Raw genomic sequence first — 16420 nt, forward strand, 5'->3', positions numbered from 1 at the left:
CTGACATGCCACAGCCACTCCTGACGTGCCACAGCCACTCCTGATATGCCACAGCCCCACCGGGCATGCCACAGACATTCAACCATTCAACATGGACATTCAATCAGTCACCATAAGAAAATTTTAAGATCTAAACTGAGTTTCAACAACGACATTTTTACAAAGTACAAGAGATTCACTGTACAAAGCATTATTAATCAATTGATTTCATAATATTCTTCATATAATACTTCCTCTTCAGAGAATATTTGCTAGAATAATGTCTGGAAGCTCACGGCCTACATAGCTTCTACAACAAAGTTTTCGATGTCACATGAATAATGAATATTTCTCTTACTTTCTACAGTTGTGTTTGTAAATTGTTATGGGTCACAATATCAATGATTTAAGCAGACACTTGGCATGTAAAATTTCTAATTTCTCCTCACGATCAGACTTCACAGTGATAACGATATCCAATATCCATTGTAATGTAGACGAAGCCATTACGCCATGTAGACGAAGACGTAACAGACCTCATGCCATGTTGTCGACAATGTTACATCATGTAGACAAAGACATAATGTTGTGTATAGGAAAGCGTTGATGAAGATCTCATGCCATGTAGATGAAAACGTTGATAGAGTCCTCATGCCATGTAGACAGAGACGATGATGGGGACCTCATGCCATGTAGACAGAGATGTTGATGGAGACCTCATGCCATGTAGATGAATACGATGATGGAGATCTCATGCCATGTAGACGAAGACGATGATGGAGACCACATGCCATGTAGACGAAGATGTTGATGGAGATCTCATGTAGATGAAGACGTTGATGAAGGTTTCACGCCATGTAGACGAAGACGTTGATGGAGTCTTCGTCCCGCCTCATGTACTTGTGTTCGATGAGCCACTCGATCTGCTCCTTGATGAGCTTCTTGCTCGGCAGGAACATGTTCTTCAGCATCTCGACAAGCTCCGTCTGCAGCTGAGCGTTGCTTAGACGCTTCCGCATCTTCAGTATTTTTACTATCGCCTCCTGCAACATAAAAGAATAAGTAAGTCAACACTATCGCAGCACGATAATTCAAGTCAATCAACTAAAGGCCACTAGCCATCAACAAACACAGCAGTTGCACTGCACGTGGTCGATATTCACATCACTGATGTTAAAGAGCAGGTTGATAAAATTTCCTTCGTAAATTCAGTCAAATTACATAAGGATTTGTAGGATTAGAATACTGTGCAGGCATAGCAAGGGTAACTGTGTACATTATATGCTCAGGTACCTGCATATACAGTCCCTGTACCTGTGTACGCAATATCCTGAGCTGCAAGCAGGCCCCCGTACCTGTGTATGCAGTATCCGGAGCTGCACACAGTCCCCCGTACCTGTGTACGCAGTATCTTGAGCTGCACGCAGTCCCCCATACCTGTGTACGCAGTATCCTGAGCTGCACGCAGTCCCCCATACCTGTGTACGCAGTATCCTGAGCTGCACGCAGTCCCCCATACCTGTGTACGCAGCCCCCGTACCTGTGTACGCAGGCCCCCGTACCTGTGTACGCAGTATCCTGAGCTGTACGATGCCCTCGTTGTCCACCTCCCTGGTCTTCTCAGTGCTGAGCTGCAGGCGTCCGATCAGATTCACCTTCCCCCGCTTCTGGGCCTTGCCATTCTTTCTGCAAAACACAAGCAATATTAGCAAATTAATTAAATAAAATATTGAATATAAATAAATTTAATGCAATAAATTATATAGATATAACGCTAAAATATTATATATATAGCACTAACACTACTTAATTACAAATCTAAAATGATATAAATGAAATGTAAACATTAATATAATATAACGCAATGAATTACAGACTCACATGGGTGCAAAGTCCTGGTTCACCCATCACCCATCCCTGACTCACATGGGAGCAAAGTCCTGGTTCACCCATCACCCATCCCTGACTCACATGGGGGCAAAGTCCTGGTTCACCCATCACCCATCCCTGACTCACATGGGGGCAAAGTCCTGGTTCACCCAGAAGAGGGTGCTTTCCTCCAGGTCCTTTGGACTGGCCACCTCAGGCTCGTACAATAAAACTTGTCTTCTCATCTTCGGGAAAGCAACTAAGCTCTGCAACGAGGAAATTCATTAGCATTGGCATGAGTAATTATTGTTAAATTATTATAAATTAGTACAATTATACTTAATTATAATGTACCTGGTGAGTTTTGAGCAGTAGGTAATTATTATTGTTTGAATAGTGCAACAATAATAATTTTATTGCTGCAAAATCAGCAACATGAAAAAAACATGCATGCGTCGAGAGCAACCCACTCACATGTCCACCCACCCCTATGCTGGCAACCCACCCACATGCCGACAACCCACCCACATGCCGGCAACCCACCCACATGCCAGCAACCAACCTGCATGACCTCAACCCACCCCCATAACCTCAACCCACTCATCAACCCACCCATAACGTCCTCCTGAGCTCAGGGTCGGGTAACTCGGTGGCAAGTCTGAGGTTATCGAAGGTAATTCTCTGGTCCTGCCGCTGGTTCCAGGAGAACAGCACCGCCATCTGGAACGTGGTCACGTCCAGGTCGTAGCGCCCCTGCGCGTTCGCGAACGTGATCTGCAATAATTATTTTCAATTAATTATTGATCAATTGTGATTAATTTAATAATCATAGGTGATTAATTAGAGATCAATGGTTAATAATCTTATGTTGATACCTTAATTGTGCTTAAATATGGCCCCATTAGGAACATTACTCAAGTGATGATGCCATCATGACCCACCGTGCCATTACTCATGTGGTGGTGCCATCATCACCCATCATGACCCACCGTGCCATTNGGTCGTAGCGCCCCTGCGCGTTCGCGAACGTGATCTGCAATAATTATTTTCAATTAATTATTGATCAATTGTGATTAATTTAATAATCATAGGTGATTAATTAGAGATCAATGGTTAATAATCTTATGTTGATACCTTAATTGTGCTTAAATATGGCCCCATTAGGAACATTACTCAAGTGATGATGCCATCATGACCCACCGTGCCATTACTCATGTGGTGGTGCATCATCACCCATCATCACCCACCGTGCCATTACTCATGTGGTGGTGCCATCATCACCCATCATGACCCACCGTGCCATTACTCATGTGGTGGTGCCACTGCAGTTTGCGGCCGCTGTGTTTGCTCCTGTAGAAGTCCTCCACCTCAGGGATGAAGTCCTCGAGCTGTAGCGGCAGCGACACCTGCACCCGGTCACCCGCGCGCGCCCACGCCCCCGCGTTCAGGATCTTCAGGTTCAGGTTGTCTGCGAGATATGTTTAATGATTAATAATATATATGAATACTGTTTAAATATGAGCTTCAGGTTCAGGTTGTCTGCGATGTATATTTAATTATTAATAATATGATATAATTGGATATTTATATATATGGTTCAGGTGTCTGTACATGAAATTATAATGTAATTGAATAATATTTATAATATATAAGGTTCAGGTTCACGTTGTCTGTGATAGATATTTAATAGTTAATGTGTATAGATATTTTACATTTTTTCTTGTGTGAATAGAAAAAAAATATGAGGTTCTATGAATGTTTTTTGTGCACGTTTAACAACACTGAACTAAATTCCTTGCCCAACTGAAATAATTATATAAAAATGATGAATAAAATAATAATAAGAAAAAATTAATCAAATAATAATAAAATAAAATATAATATTCATGGTAATGCCTAATGAAATATTGCAGGGGTTCTGCTATTGTAATTAAAAGAACAGATTTGTTATAAATTTGAATATTGCGTTGTATTAGGAGAAAATATAATAATATTTCCAGGTGACGGCAGAAGCTGTGCAAGACGTACAAAAATATGTCCATCTCTGCTGTGATATAAATGCAAGACTAATACATGGATACATACTATATAACATATATCCATATAAAATATGTATCCAATATAAATGGAATAATAATATAATTACTATATTATAAATAAAAAAAAATAGGATAATCCGAAATTATGGACATCTTTAGACCTGCACCACGCCTTTGACCCCCACCTGCACCACGCCTTTGACCCCCACCTGCACCACGCCTTTGACCCCCACCTGCACCACGCCTTTGACCCCCACCTGCACCACGCCTTTGACCCCCACCTGCACCACGCCTTTGACCCCCACCTGCACCACGCCTTTGACCCCCACCTGCACCACGCCTTTGACCCCCACCTGCACCACGCCTTTGACCCCCACCTGCACCACGCCTTTGACCCCCACCTGCACCACGCCTTTGACCCCCACCTGCACCACGCCTTTGACCCCCACCTGCACCACGCCTTTGACCCCCACCTGCACCACGCCTTTGACCCCCACCTGCACCACGCCTTTGACCCCCACCTGCACCACGCCTTTGACCCCCACCTGCACCACGCCTTTGACCCCCACCTGCACCACGCCTTTGACCCCCACCTGCACCACGCCTTTGACCCCCACCTGCACCACGCCTTTGACCCCCACCTGCACCACGCCTTTGACCCCCACCTGCACCACGCCTTTGACCCCCACCTGCACCACGCCTTTGACCCCCACCTGCACCACGCCTTTGACCCCCACCTGCACCACGCCTTTGACCCCCACCTGCACCACGCCTTTGACCCCCACCTGCACCACGCCTTTGACCCCCACCTGCACCACGCCTTTGACCCCCACCTGCACCACGCCTTTGACCCCCACCTGCACCACGCCTTTGACCCCATCTGCACCACGCCTTTGACCCCATCTGCACCACGCCTTTGACCACACCTGCAGCACTCCTTTGACCCCCACCCGCACCACGCCTCTGACCCAGATCTTTGACCCCCTGCACCACGCCTTTGACCCACATCTTTGACCCCACCTGCACCACGCCTTTGACCCCAAACATTACGCCTTTGACCCAGATCTTTGACCCCCTACACCACACGTATGCCCGTTACCCGCGACGCTGCCCCTGGTGGCCCGCATGTGGTCCTTGAAGAGCTGGTTGAGGTCGTCGGACACCTTCATGTCCTGGAACATGCGCGCCAGCTTGTTCACGTAGTCCGCCGGCATGCCGACCTCCCGCAGCCTGCGGTCATTGTTGTTAATTAATTATATTACTTAATTAATTATATTAATTATTAGCCGACCTCCCGCAGCCTGCGGTCATTGTTGTTAATTAATTATATTACTTAATTAATTATATTAATTATTAGCCGACCTCCCGCAGCCTGCGGTCATTGTTGTTAATTAATTATATTACTTAATTAATTATATTAATTATTAGCCGACCTCCCGCAGCCTGCGGTCATTGTTGTTAATTAATTATATTACTTAATTAATTATATTAATTATTAGCCGACCTCCCGCAGCCTGCGGTCATTGTTGTTAATTAATTATATTACTTAATTAATTATATTAATTATTAGCCGACCTCCCGCAGCCTGCGGTCATTGTTGTTAATTAATTATATTACTTAATTAATTATATTAATTATTAGCCGACCTCCCGCAGCCTGCGGTCATTGTTGTTAATTAATTATATTACTTAATTAATTATATTAATTATTAGCCGACCTCCCGCAGCCTGCGGTCATTGTTGTTAATTAATTATATTACTTAATTAATTATATTAATTATTAGCCGACCTCCCGCAGCCTGCGGTCATTGTTGTTAATTAATTATATTACTTAATTAATTATATTAATTATTAGCCGACCTCCCGCAGCCTGCGGTCATTGTTGTTAATTAATTATATTACTTAATTAATTATATTAATTATTAGCCGACCTCCCGCAGCCTGCGGTCATTGTTGTTAATTAATTATATTACTTAATTAATTATATTAATTATTAGCCGACCTCCCGCAGCCTGCGGTCATTGTTGTTAATTAATTATATTACTTAATTAATTATATTAATTATTAGCCGACCTCCCGCAGCCTGCGGTCATTGTTGTTAATTAATTATATTACTTAATTAATTATATTAATTATTAGCCGACCTCCCGCAGCCTGCGGTCATTGTTGTTAATTAATTATATTACTTAATTAATTATATTAATTATTAGCCGACCTCCCGCAGCCTGCGGTCATTGTTGTTAATTAATTATATTACTTAATTAATTATATTAATTATTAGCCGACCTCCCGCAGCCTGCGGTCATTGTTGTTAATTAATTATATTACTTAATTAATTATATTAATTATTAGCCGACCTCCCGCAGCCTGCGGTCATTGTTGTTAATTAATTATATTACTTAATTNTGGTGTCTTGCGCAGCAGCACCACACCACACCACACCACAGCACAGCACAGCACCACAGCACAGCACCACAGCACAGCACCAGAGCACAGCACCACAGCACAGTACCACAGCACCACAGCACGCACCACATCCCTGAGTTTAGCCTCTATCTGCTCGGACGTGAGCTTCTTGCTGAGCGGCGTCTTGCGCAGCAGCAGGTCGCAGTAGTTCGCCAGCAGCTCCGGACACTTGCTCTCCGGCTGTGTCTTCTGGTTCACGCCTCTCTGTGCACACAATACATGTGTAAATATACAATAATAAACAATGTATAAATATAAATGACCTCTATAAATGATATAGAAATTAGCCCCCACTTATTTCAAGTCAACGTTAAAAAATAATGCCATAAAACCAAGGCAGTGAACCCCAAGTTATATCAAGTATCAAGTCAACATAAAAAGATAACGTCATAATCAAGGCAGTGTCTTTGCTTCACGCCTCTCTGCAGGCACAATACGTGTATTAATATACAATAATTATACATAAACAATGTAGTATAAATGCTATAGCATAGATTTTAAACCCCAAATTATATCAAGTATCAGGAAAACGTCAAAAAATGTCGTAACTAAGGCTGCATCTTTTGCTTTACACCTCTCTGCACACACATAATACGTCTATAAATAAACAATAATTATACATAAATAATCTTAGAGTTATAATGCTTCTTGTTAGAGCTTAACAGGCCAACAATTCAGTAATTCAACACACATTTCAACACATCTCACGCCTGTGTAACCCACTGGTTCTTGTTAGGGGCCAACAGGCACACAATTCAAGTAATTCAACAAACATTTTAACACACGTAACGCCTGGGTAACCCACAGGATTCCCTGTGTGGACCAACAGGCACACATTTCAAAACATATCTAACGCCTGTGTAACCCACACGTTTCTAGGTTTGCAGGCCAGTGAACACACAACCCAACACACATTTCAAAACACGCGACGCCTGTGTAACCCACGTGTAACCCACGGGATTCTGGATTGGTGAGCCAGTAAACACACATTTCAACACAAATTCCACACACATTTCAACACATCCCACGCCTGAGTAACCCACGGGTTCTTATTAGGGGCCAGTATACACACATTTCAACACACATTTCAACACAGATATCAACCCACAACCAAACACACAAATCAACACACATTGCAACACACAACCAAAACACAATTCAACACACGTAACGCCTGTATGACCCACGGGGTTCTTGGTGGGGAGCGTATACACACATTTCAACACACATTTCAACACAGATATCAACCCACAACCAAACACACAAATCAACACACATTGCAACGCACAACCAACACACAATTCAACACACGTAACGCCTGTATGACCCACGGGGTTCTTGGTGGGGAGCTCGAGCCTGAAGACCGAGGTGTCGTCCACGACCTGCTTGTAGGCCTTGTCCCGCGCCGTCAGGAACCGCGGGTCGTCGTTGAACGCGTCCTTCACCAGCAGACTGAACCTCTGGAACAGCTGCAGTAGCTTGTCCACGTACTGCTCCGAGTCCTGGGGGCGTTAGGGGGCGTTAGGGGGGCGCTGGAACAGCTGCAGCAGCTTGTCCACGTACTGCTCCGAGTCCTGGGGGCGTTAGGGGGCGTTAGGAGGCGCTGGAACAGCTGCAGCAGCTTGTCCACGTACTGCTCCGAGTCCTGGAGGAGAGGAGGGCGTTAGGGGGCGTTAGGGGGGCGCTGGCACAGCCAGCCTGTCAGCAACACACCTGCGTGATGGCGTCAGCAGCAGCCAGCATGTCAGCCAGGCCGGCGCTGACGATGTGGTCCTCGAGGTCCGTCAGCATCTGCGTGACACCACCAGCGATGCGGTCCATCAGCGAGAACATCAGCCGCAGCTCTGCGGGCATGTGGGGGTTACCGCAGGGACCACACATACGCACTGCCCCACTCATGACCCACTCAAGACCCACTCTCCGTCTCATGACCCACTCTCCGTCTCATGACCCACTCTCCGTCTCATGACCCACTCTCCGTCTCATGACCCACTCTCCCTCTCATGACCCACTCTCCGTCTCATGACCCACTCTCCGTCTCATGACCCACTCTCCGTCTCATGACCCACTCTCCGTCTCATGACCCACTCTCCGTCTCATGACCCACTCCCCATCTCATGACCCACTCTCTGTCTCATGACCCACTCTCCGTCTCGTTGTCCCGGATCATTTGTTTGCACTCCGCCAGGATGGTGTCCCTGAAGGCCATCACCAGCACCTCCACGCAGCAGTCGTTCAGCTGCATCAACAAATCATCTATTAACTCCATTATATTTACGCAGTTCCTCCTCCCGCAGTTTGGTGTCAGCGTAGCGCATGTAGTTCTGCACCCCGTTGGCTGAGAGATATTCTGGCGCCTTCACTTGGTAGAAGGTGCGCGTCGCGTTGATATATGCCTGTGAAATAAGTGAGTCTTACTGATGCACTTACAGTGTGTCATCCTGACCCAGTTATGACCGGGAAATGCGGGGGATGTGGGGGTTACAATTCCTATTATGTCCTATAGTGATGTCCGTTTTCTGTGGTAAATAACTGACTAAGTCTTGCTTATTGATGCACTTAGAGTGTGTCATCCTGACCCAGCTATGCCGGGGAAATGGGTGTATCAGTGATGTATGTTTTCTGTGGTAAATAACTGACTAAGTCTTGCTTATTGATGCACTTAAGAGTGTGTCATCCTGACCCATTTATGACCGGGAAATGGGCTTATCAGTGATGTCTATTTTCTGTGGTAAATAAGTGACTAAGTCTTGCTTACTAATGCACTTAAGAGTGTGTCATCGTGACCCAGTTATGCCCAATAAAAGTGCTATATTTGTTCTCAGCAAATGCTTGGAGGTAATAAAGTGTCTTTATTTGGATCATATGAACCATTCATGTTTCTGAGTGAATCAAGAGATATGAGGATGAAAGAAAAGTGAGACTAGACACGAGTGGGAGGGGAGGAAGGCAAATTGAGAATAACGTTAAGAAACTTATTTTAAACATTACTTCCACTCAAGTATACTAATATTCACATGCACTATCACTCACCAGTTCAAAGTTTTGTCTATAAATGAGCAGTTTGTCGGTGGGATTACTACAGAGGTTGACATAACTCTCGCGTACTCCTATCACAAGTTGCGAGTCGAAGGCTTCCCCGTTGCGCTCCGCTGCGACTAACTTCATGGCCGAGTCTTGTAACCTCTGCTTGATGTTGCTGAAGATGCTGCTGTTCCAAGAGTCTAACATCAGCTGTGGGTGATAGAAAACAAGGCTAACATCAGCTGTAAATTATGAAAACTGCTAAGGATGAATTTAATTGCAATCAATATAGACACAAATTTTTCAAAAAGTCACCAAATTTATTACAAATAATGTAATTCAAAAATCAAAATGCAAAAATGTTATTGATACACTGTCTATTTACTAAAAAATATAGCTCAGTACTCACTGCAGTGAGTGACAGAGAGCGCATTTTCTTGTCGGCGAAAACATGAAGTCACGGACAGACAGACAGACAGACGGACGGACAGACGAACATGGCGAGCACAATAGTGCATTTTTTCCATAAATGAGAAAATGCGCTAAAAATGGCATTGTTTCTCTCACACATAGCCCATATAAATTCTCTGAGTAACTTAAGTGAAAGCAAATGACAGCGTTTAAAGAAAATTTTGAGTAACTAAAGTAAGAGCAAATTATACTAACTAGTATTTAACAAAATTTATATAGTATGGGTAATTTAAAAACTAAGAAATATAGAGCAAAATCAAGCAACATTATTCAAATAAGTCATTCACCTTTCTGACGACGGACTGGTCGGTGTGGAGTTTCTTACAGACGGAGGTGGAGGTCTTGCCCTGCAGGACGGTCTCGAGTTGGTTGAAGGGCAGCGGCAGGTAGTTGCATTGCTGGAAGAACTTCCTCCACTCGCTGATGTACCCCTTCAGCAGCGCCTGGTCCTCTTGGTGGGCCAGCACACGCTGTCGGACATCAGGTTTTGTGAGACTAAAAATGCTATGGGCTGGAGCTTAAATTTTATCAGACAATGAATGACATTTTTACATCTGAAGGAAAGTCAGTATATAAATTTTTGCTGCTAAGTAGAAGGCATGAGAGGTATAATTGCTCTAAAGTAGAAGGCATGAGAGGATTGAGAGAAGGAGGCATGATATATTTATCATTACCATCATAGGAATGAGAATTTAAATGGCAAGGATGAACCATTATTTGTATGAAGAAATTAAATGACTAATGAGAATAATTAAATGAATCATATACAATCATATACTTTTATAATGGCAATGATGCCAATTTCACAAGTTCACAACATCAACAGAACTTAGTACCTAGTATCTAAAACTCCAACCAATTTAAAAAACATGGTTGCGAGAAATGTGGACATTTAAAACTAGGTAAATAAGAGACGAATTCTAAACGTATGGTAATGACACTAATAACTAAAATTACAACATAACTGTTTAATTGAAACATTTAGAAGGATCATAGAGCAACATTTGCTATGGCATGAAAAATGGAGAATGAAAAAAAAAACTTCAAAAAAGTTTTGACCTTCACAGGAGGAAGGCAAATAAATCCTTCCATTCATTTAAAACATGATCAATCCATATTATTTATCATGATCAATCCATATTATTTATCATGATCAATCCATATACAATAACACAAGTTATTTATCCGTAGTGTATATTGCCTAAAACTACACATGGAATATTAAGACTCAGAATAGATATTTCGGAGCACAAGAATATACAGGAAGCATATACATAACATTTACAATTTATAAACTAATGGGCTAGGCAATTAGCAAGCTTACAAAAATATTTCTAACCTTGGTCATAACTTACAGTGATATGATAAAAAACAAACCTCAGAATACCTATATCCAAAAACATGGATATCTATGTACACATGAAACATTCCTTCCATTGCAAACCAATTTAAACCAAAGAACTATATTAGTTGTTTATGATGTCAAGATGAGGTGTCAAAATATTATTGAACACTCAAATTAAATGCAAAATAAATCAGTACTAACTGCTTGTACACCAGTAATAAAATTAAGTATATCGTCCTGCAAGGCTGTTTGTATCCTGGCGGCCCCCTTCTCGTCCCACAGGCAGACTTTGTGTACGGTCCAGAAGAGGTCGTGCCACTCGGCCCGGGACACGGACTCCTGACGTAACAACTTCAGGACTGTGGGGCGCATACACGGCCATTTCTCTTCAAATGTTACTGTGTTCTTCTCTCCCTGCGGCAACCATATGCAATGTTGATGAGAACAAATATTATTTTTACTGATATCATGTTATGTCTTAAAAAATTTTGTTATGGATTATCAAATATGAAGTACTTAAATATTAAAAAAATATATTAAAAAAATTCTAGTTCAAAATTTCATGGATATTTTGAAGAAAAAAATTTTTAAAACACTTTTGTTACAGACATCAAATATGAACAGTTAAAAAATTATTATTCTGATTTCCCAGGTGTATTTTGAACCAGAAAACTATAAGAACTATTTAGAGAGATATTTGTTACAAAGCTATTTTTTATATCCTAAAAGGTGAGTGTCAGAGTAAAGTAAATAAAGAAGTAAATAAAGAACAGTAAAATTTAGTATTTACTCTTCTAAAAGAAGAGTAAATACTAAAAGAAGAGTATTTATCATGTATCAGATATAGGCAATAATGATGTATTAAGAGAAATGCACAGGCGTTTGATCCTCATGCTGAAATTATAGAAAAATATATTTATGACAGTGATAAGAAAGCTGTAGTCACAGAGCACATTCAGATGTTGTGTCTTAGTCATTTATAGAAATTCTTGAACACAAATAACTTCTGCCAGTATAAATTATATCCACCAGCAAATGATAGTTCAGTTGGAAATCTTTTGGAATAAAATATTTGTGAAATGAATATATTTACCACCAATAATTTAATTTCTGAATATCAAGTTAGGAAAACTCTTACTTTTTCACTAAGAGAAAAGTGCAGGAACATATTTGTGTAGTTACAGTGAATTTAAAGTCAGATGGCTCCAAAACCATGCAATTGGGTTCCATCAGAAATTAGTGGATTGTCATGTATATTTAATTCCAATAAATTTCAATGTTTTGAAACTCGGTGAAATTTTTTTCCATACTAAATATTTTGCTGACTTTCTTGTAGCTGCATTTGAGATATCATTATAAAATGGTAAAAAAATTACTATTAAATGCTAAAATTTGTTTTACACTTTTGTTAATAAAAAGATTAGAGAAAATTCATCAATTGGTAATCTTGTGGTTCCCAAAATGGCAAGAAAACTTTAGTCATAACTTGGGAAGTAGGTATATTCCATGACCTCACCCCCTTATTCCATGAAGTAGGTAGGTATATTCCATCATAGTCACTAATCAGAGTTTTTTTAGCATCAGTTTATTTTTAATTTCCTCATTTATTCAAGATTTATTTAATATCTTATGTATGATAAGGCTGGTGTCCATGATACTTTACTGGTCTACTTATAGGACTCAAAATTCAAATTGAATTTAGTTTAGACTCTATTTTTGGGTCTAAATAACTTTCCACTTTGCCACTAAGCAGCTACTAATGCTAATGGTGCAAAAACACTAGTTCTAATATTGCAATTACACCAATTAATGTATTTGGCAGAAGCTTCTCTTTTATGCAAGTTTGATTGAAGACCAGAGCATGCTTTTTATTAACAATCTTCTTGTTCATCTTTTCAATGAGTCAAACCAAATTTCTAGCTGAAGCCAGGAGATCAAATAGCAGGTTTCTGAATGACATTTCAATAGATTGTGATGTTTCAAAAATACAATTTTCATTATCAAGCTATCTCTGTCTCTCGCACCCAGCTCCCGGGTTCTCTGTCTCTCGCACCCAGCTCCCGGGTTCTCTGTCTCTCGCACCCAGCTCCCGGGTTCTCTGTCCCTCACACCCATCTCCCAGGTTCTCTGTCTCTTGCACCCAGTGCCCAGGTTCTCTGTCTGCCGCACCCAGCTCCCGGGTTCGAGTCCCACCGAGGACAAGATCTACCGGGAAGCTCAGCTCATGGTCAACTCAGCCATTCATCCAACTCTGGTTGATAAATGAGTACCTGGCTTGTCCAGGGTGTTGTGTAATGCAATCAAATGGTTCTGGCCAGTCAGCAAGAAAGTGATAGTTGTGGAACTACCAGTGGCATTAAGTGCAAGGAAAAGCTGACCTATCACCCCCCTCCCTTGCCTAGTTGCCACTACCAGGATGGGCAATTACAATAACAACAACAAGATAGTTGGGAGCTAAGAGCTTGCTGTCAGACATTGCACTGTACATCAATCAAGGCAACATGGCATTTGACATGTAATGCCATATTACCACGATACTTTATGGCGTACAGTACATCATTAAGCAAGTATCTTTGGAAATGTTTTATGGGCCATTCTAGACTTAAAATATGCTTCAATTCTTTTTAAATTTAATAAAATTGTATACTTTTTGCTTGCTATTGTTGCATATCAACAAAAAACTTTTAGCAGAGTAATTCAATTCTTTATTAATTTTCTCTTATGACTGTAACTTAAAGAGAACTTATCACAGATAGACTTCATTGCATACCTGTCTGGGGAAAGTAGTGTCAAAAAAGTTTTCACATTTTACTTGAAAATGCTCATTTCAGGTGACATATTTCACATGCAACATAGCATGAAAATATGGGGATACAACTTTTACAATAAATTAGTAGCATAAACACATATCTAGTACCTACTTTATATTAGCAATCAATATCAAGACACTTTTGTAAACCTTACATTTGATCAAACAGAGTAGACCAATCTGTTCAAAATGCGGTTTTGAGTGACATATATAGCCAAATTATAATAGGTATATATGATATATGATAAGAGAATATTTTGAAGTTTCTCAATGATAATAGCATTGAAACCTATGTGAAACCATAAATTTTTAATATTTTTTAGATATTTCATAACTTAAAACCTGAGTTTAATATGTACTTTTATTTAGAAAAAATTCAAATTTCTTGCTGGTTGAACTGTTTTTGTTATTATTGGCCAATGCTGTCTATGGCATACTTAGTAAGCAGTTGTGTCTTGTGAGATGTGGTGCTAATATCTTGCAGGATTGGAATTTTCCTACTTGTTCCTGAAATCTCAAGGCTCCAATGTGACAAATTTTCAATACATTTGGAATCTTGCAGCCCTGAGCCCAATCATGCACTATTGTTACCAATTAGATAGGAGGTAATTCATCTGGCGGAAATCTAGTGGATCTGGAAATGGCGGGAAAGCTCTAGTCAAGGCCCTTAAAGACCTCCATGCTTGGTATCTTGTAGAACAGTGCATTGATTGGTCCAAAATTGCAAAATACTATGTTCTTTTATATTACCTATAGAAGTGAACCATGCCACCACTCTTTATGACCTTATGAAGAGCTTGGGACTTCCTAGTCCCTGGTCTGACCAGGGTGCAGAAAGTGGGTGAATATCAAAGGATATTTGGTGACGCATCAGCAGCAAAATGTATGCCTTCAGGAGATCTTGTCAACACATTTGAATTGAAATTGTTGCATTTTAGAAATTACTTCAAAATTATTGGAAATATAAAAAACCGCAAGTGCACACAGTAAGGTTTCCGGCATGCCTAAAGGATCAGGATGCAGTGAAGCTTGTCTGGACATCAGTTGCGTTGTGTGTAAGTGTTGCGGTGCAAGGATAGTAAGGGATATACCTACTATCAAAGTTGCTTGCAGCACACACTAAAAATAACCCAGCAATGGATCTTGAAAATGCTGGCAATGCTTTGGGATAAAAAAGCATATTTTGGAAATGCAGCTTGCACCCTCTGCAGCCGGGCCTGGTCATGCTGATGCTTGACCAGATGCTTTTACAATGAACGCATGGAACTAAAACAAAGCTTAATATAAAGGAAAAACTAGAGAGGTGACGGAAATCACGGAATTACCCACGATGACGGAATATACCGCGTTTACCCTACTAGTTAACTAAATACTTGACTTAAACTGATCCATACTTTGTCCTGATCATTACAAACAAAAGGCCTGGAAAATTTAAAAAATCAATTAAGTAAAAGACAAATAAAAAATATCTATCAAACAAGTGACATGTAAATAATTCTTTTACAAATTTTATGTACTAGTATAAAATTGAAACATTTTGTCCACAGTCCATTTTTGATCCACCTTTTCATTTATAGTCACTTTAGTCATTCACTGTGGGAATGTCAAGAGCACTGTGGGAATGGGAAAGCTTTTCAGCTTGGGTGGAAAGCTTTTTAATAAGTGAACTTCCATTCTTAGAATTCCAGCCTGCCGGGCTTACCTCTCAATCTGAGAGTGAGTCAATAACAGAGATGTAAATTTGCTAACTAAAAAACAGTGAATTGATTAGGTATAAAAATCAGGAAGCATCATAAATGTATACATCGGCTGAATTATATATGCCTGAATTATTAGTGAATACAAGAAATTTTTCACGTTCAGTGGTTCTTACATGACGATGCCCATTTCCCAGCTCGGGCAACAAAACGGAAAAAATCTTCTCTAATATAAATATTGCCGACCATCAGATTTTTAAATTAAACGGTATTGAAAAATTGTTATTAAACAAGCTTAGAAAACACATTTTCTATACATACCATTTTAAGCAGAGCCATTTTTGATAAAATGTGTCAGAATCTGTTGTCGTTTTTGTTGTTTTTATAAGCGTGTATCTGCAGTTAGCCGTTGCTGCAGCGCGCACCTACGGGGTTTGAAAACATTATTCTTTTGCTTGCCTCAGTAACAGCTGAAAATTTAACGTGAGTCGATAATTGGAAAATAATTAATTATTAAACTTTAAATTTAATCAAATTTGTCACATACTTTTGCGTGCAGAATCAACGTGAAAAGTAAGTTGGAACTTTTGAAAATGATATCGAATATAAATCTGACAGAGATTGTATGACGCACTTAATCATTTTAAGTGATTTGGTAACAGTTATACACGATAGGACTAGCGAGTTCTGAAACATGTGAACGGAAAGACGACGTATAAAGG

At 40.6% G+C, this 16420-nt stretch overlaps 1 protein-coding gene across 1 annotated transcript; it reads right to left on the reverse strand.

The window, feature by feature from the left end:
• Position 1: 1 nt before the first annotated feature.
• On the reverse strand, positions 2 to 16119 carry LOC108670060 (cullin-5-like). The gene is given in 15 exon segments (XM_018157510.2): positions 2 to 1022; positions 1542 to 1665; positions 1996 to 2114; positions 2461 to 2622; positions 3144 to 3316; positions 4987 to 5117; positions 6324 to 6556; positions 7684 to 7854; positions 8066 to 8196; positions 8498 to 8607; positions 8609 to 8748; positions 9386 to 9586; positions 10135 to 10317; positions 11394 to 11606; positions 16020 to 16119. Coding segments are annotated over 15 exon segments (2304 nt in total). The 5' UTR covers positions 16038 to 16119; the 3' UTR covers positions 2 to 827.
• Positions 16120 to 16420: the final 301 nt, after the last annotated feature.

The sequence above is a fragment of the Hyalella azteca genome, unplaced genomic scaffold, assembly GCF_000764305.2.
Source record: "Hyalella azteca isolate HAZT.00-mixed unplaced genomic scaffold, Hazt_2.0.2 contig13345, whole genome shotgun sequence".
Classification (NCBI taxonomy): Eukaryota; Metazoa; Arthropoda; class Malacostraca; order Amphipoda; family Hyalellidae; genus Hyalella; species Hyalella azteca.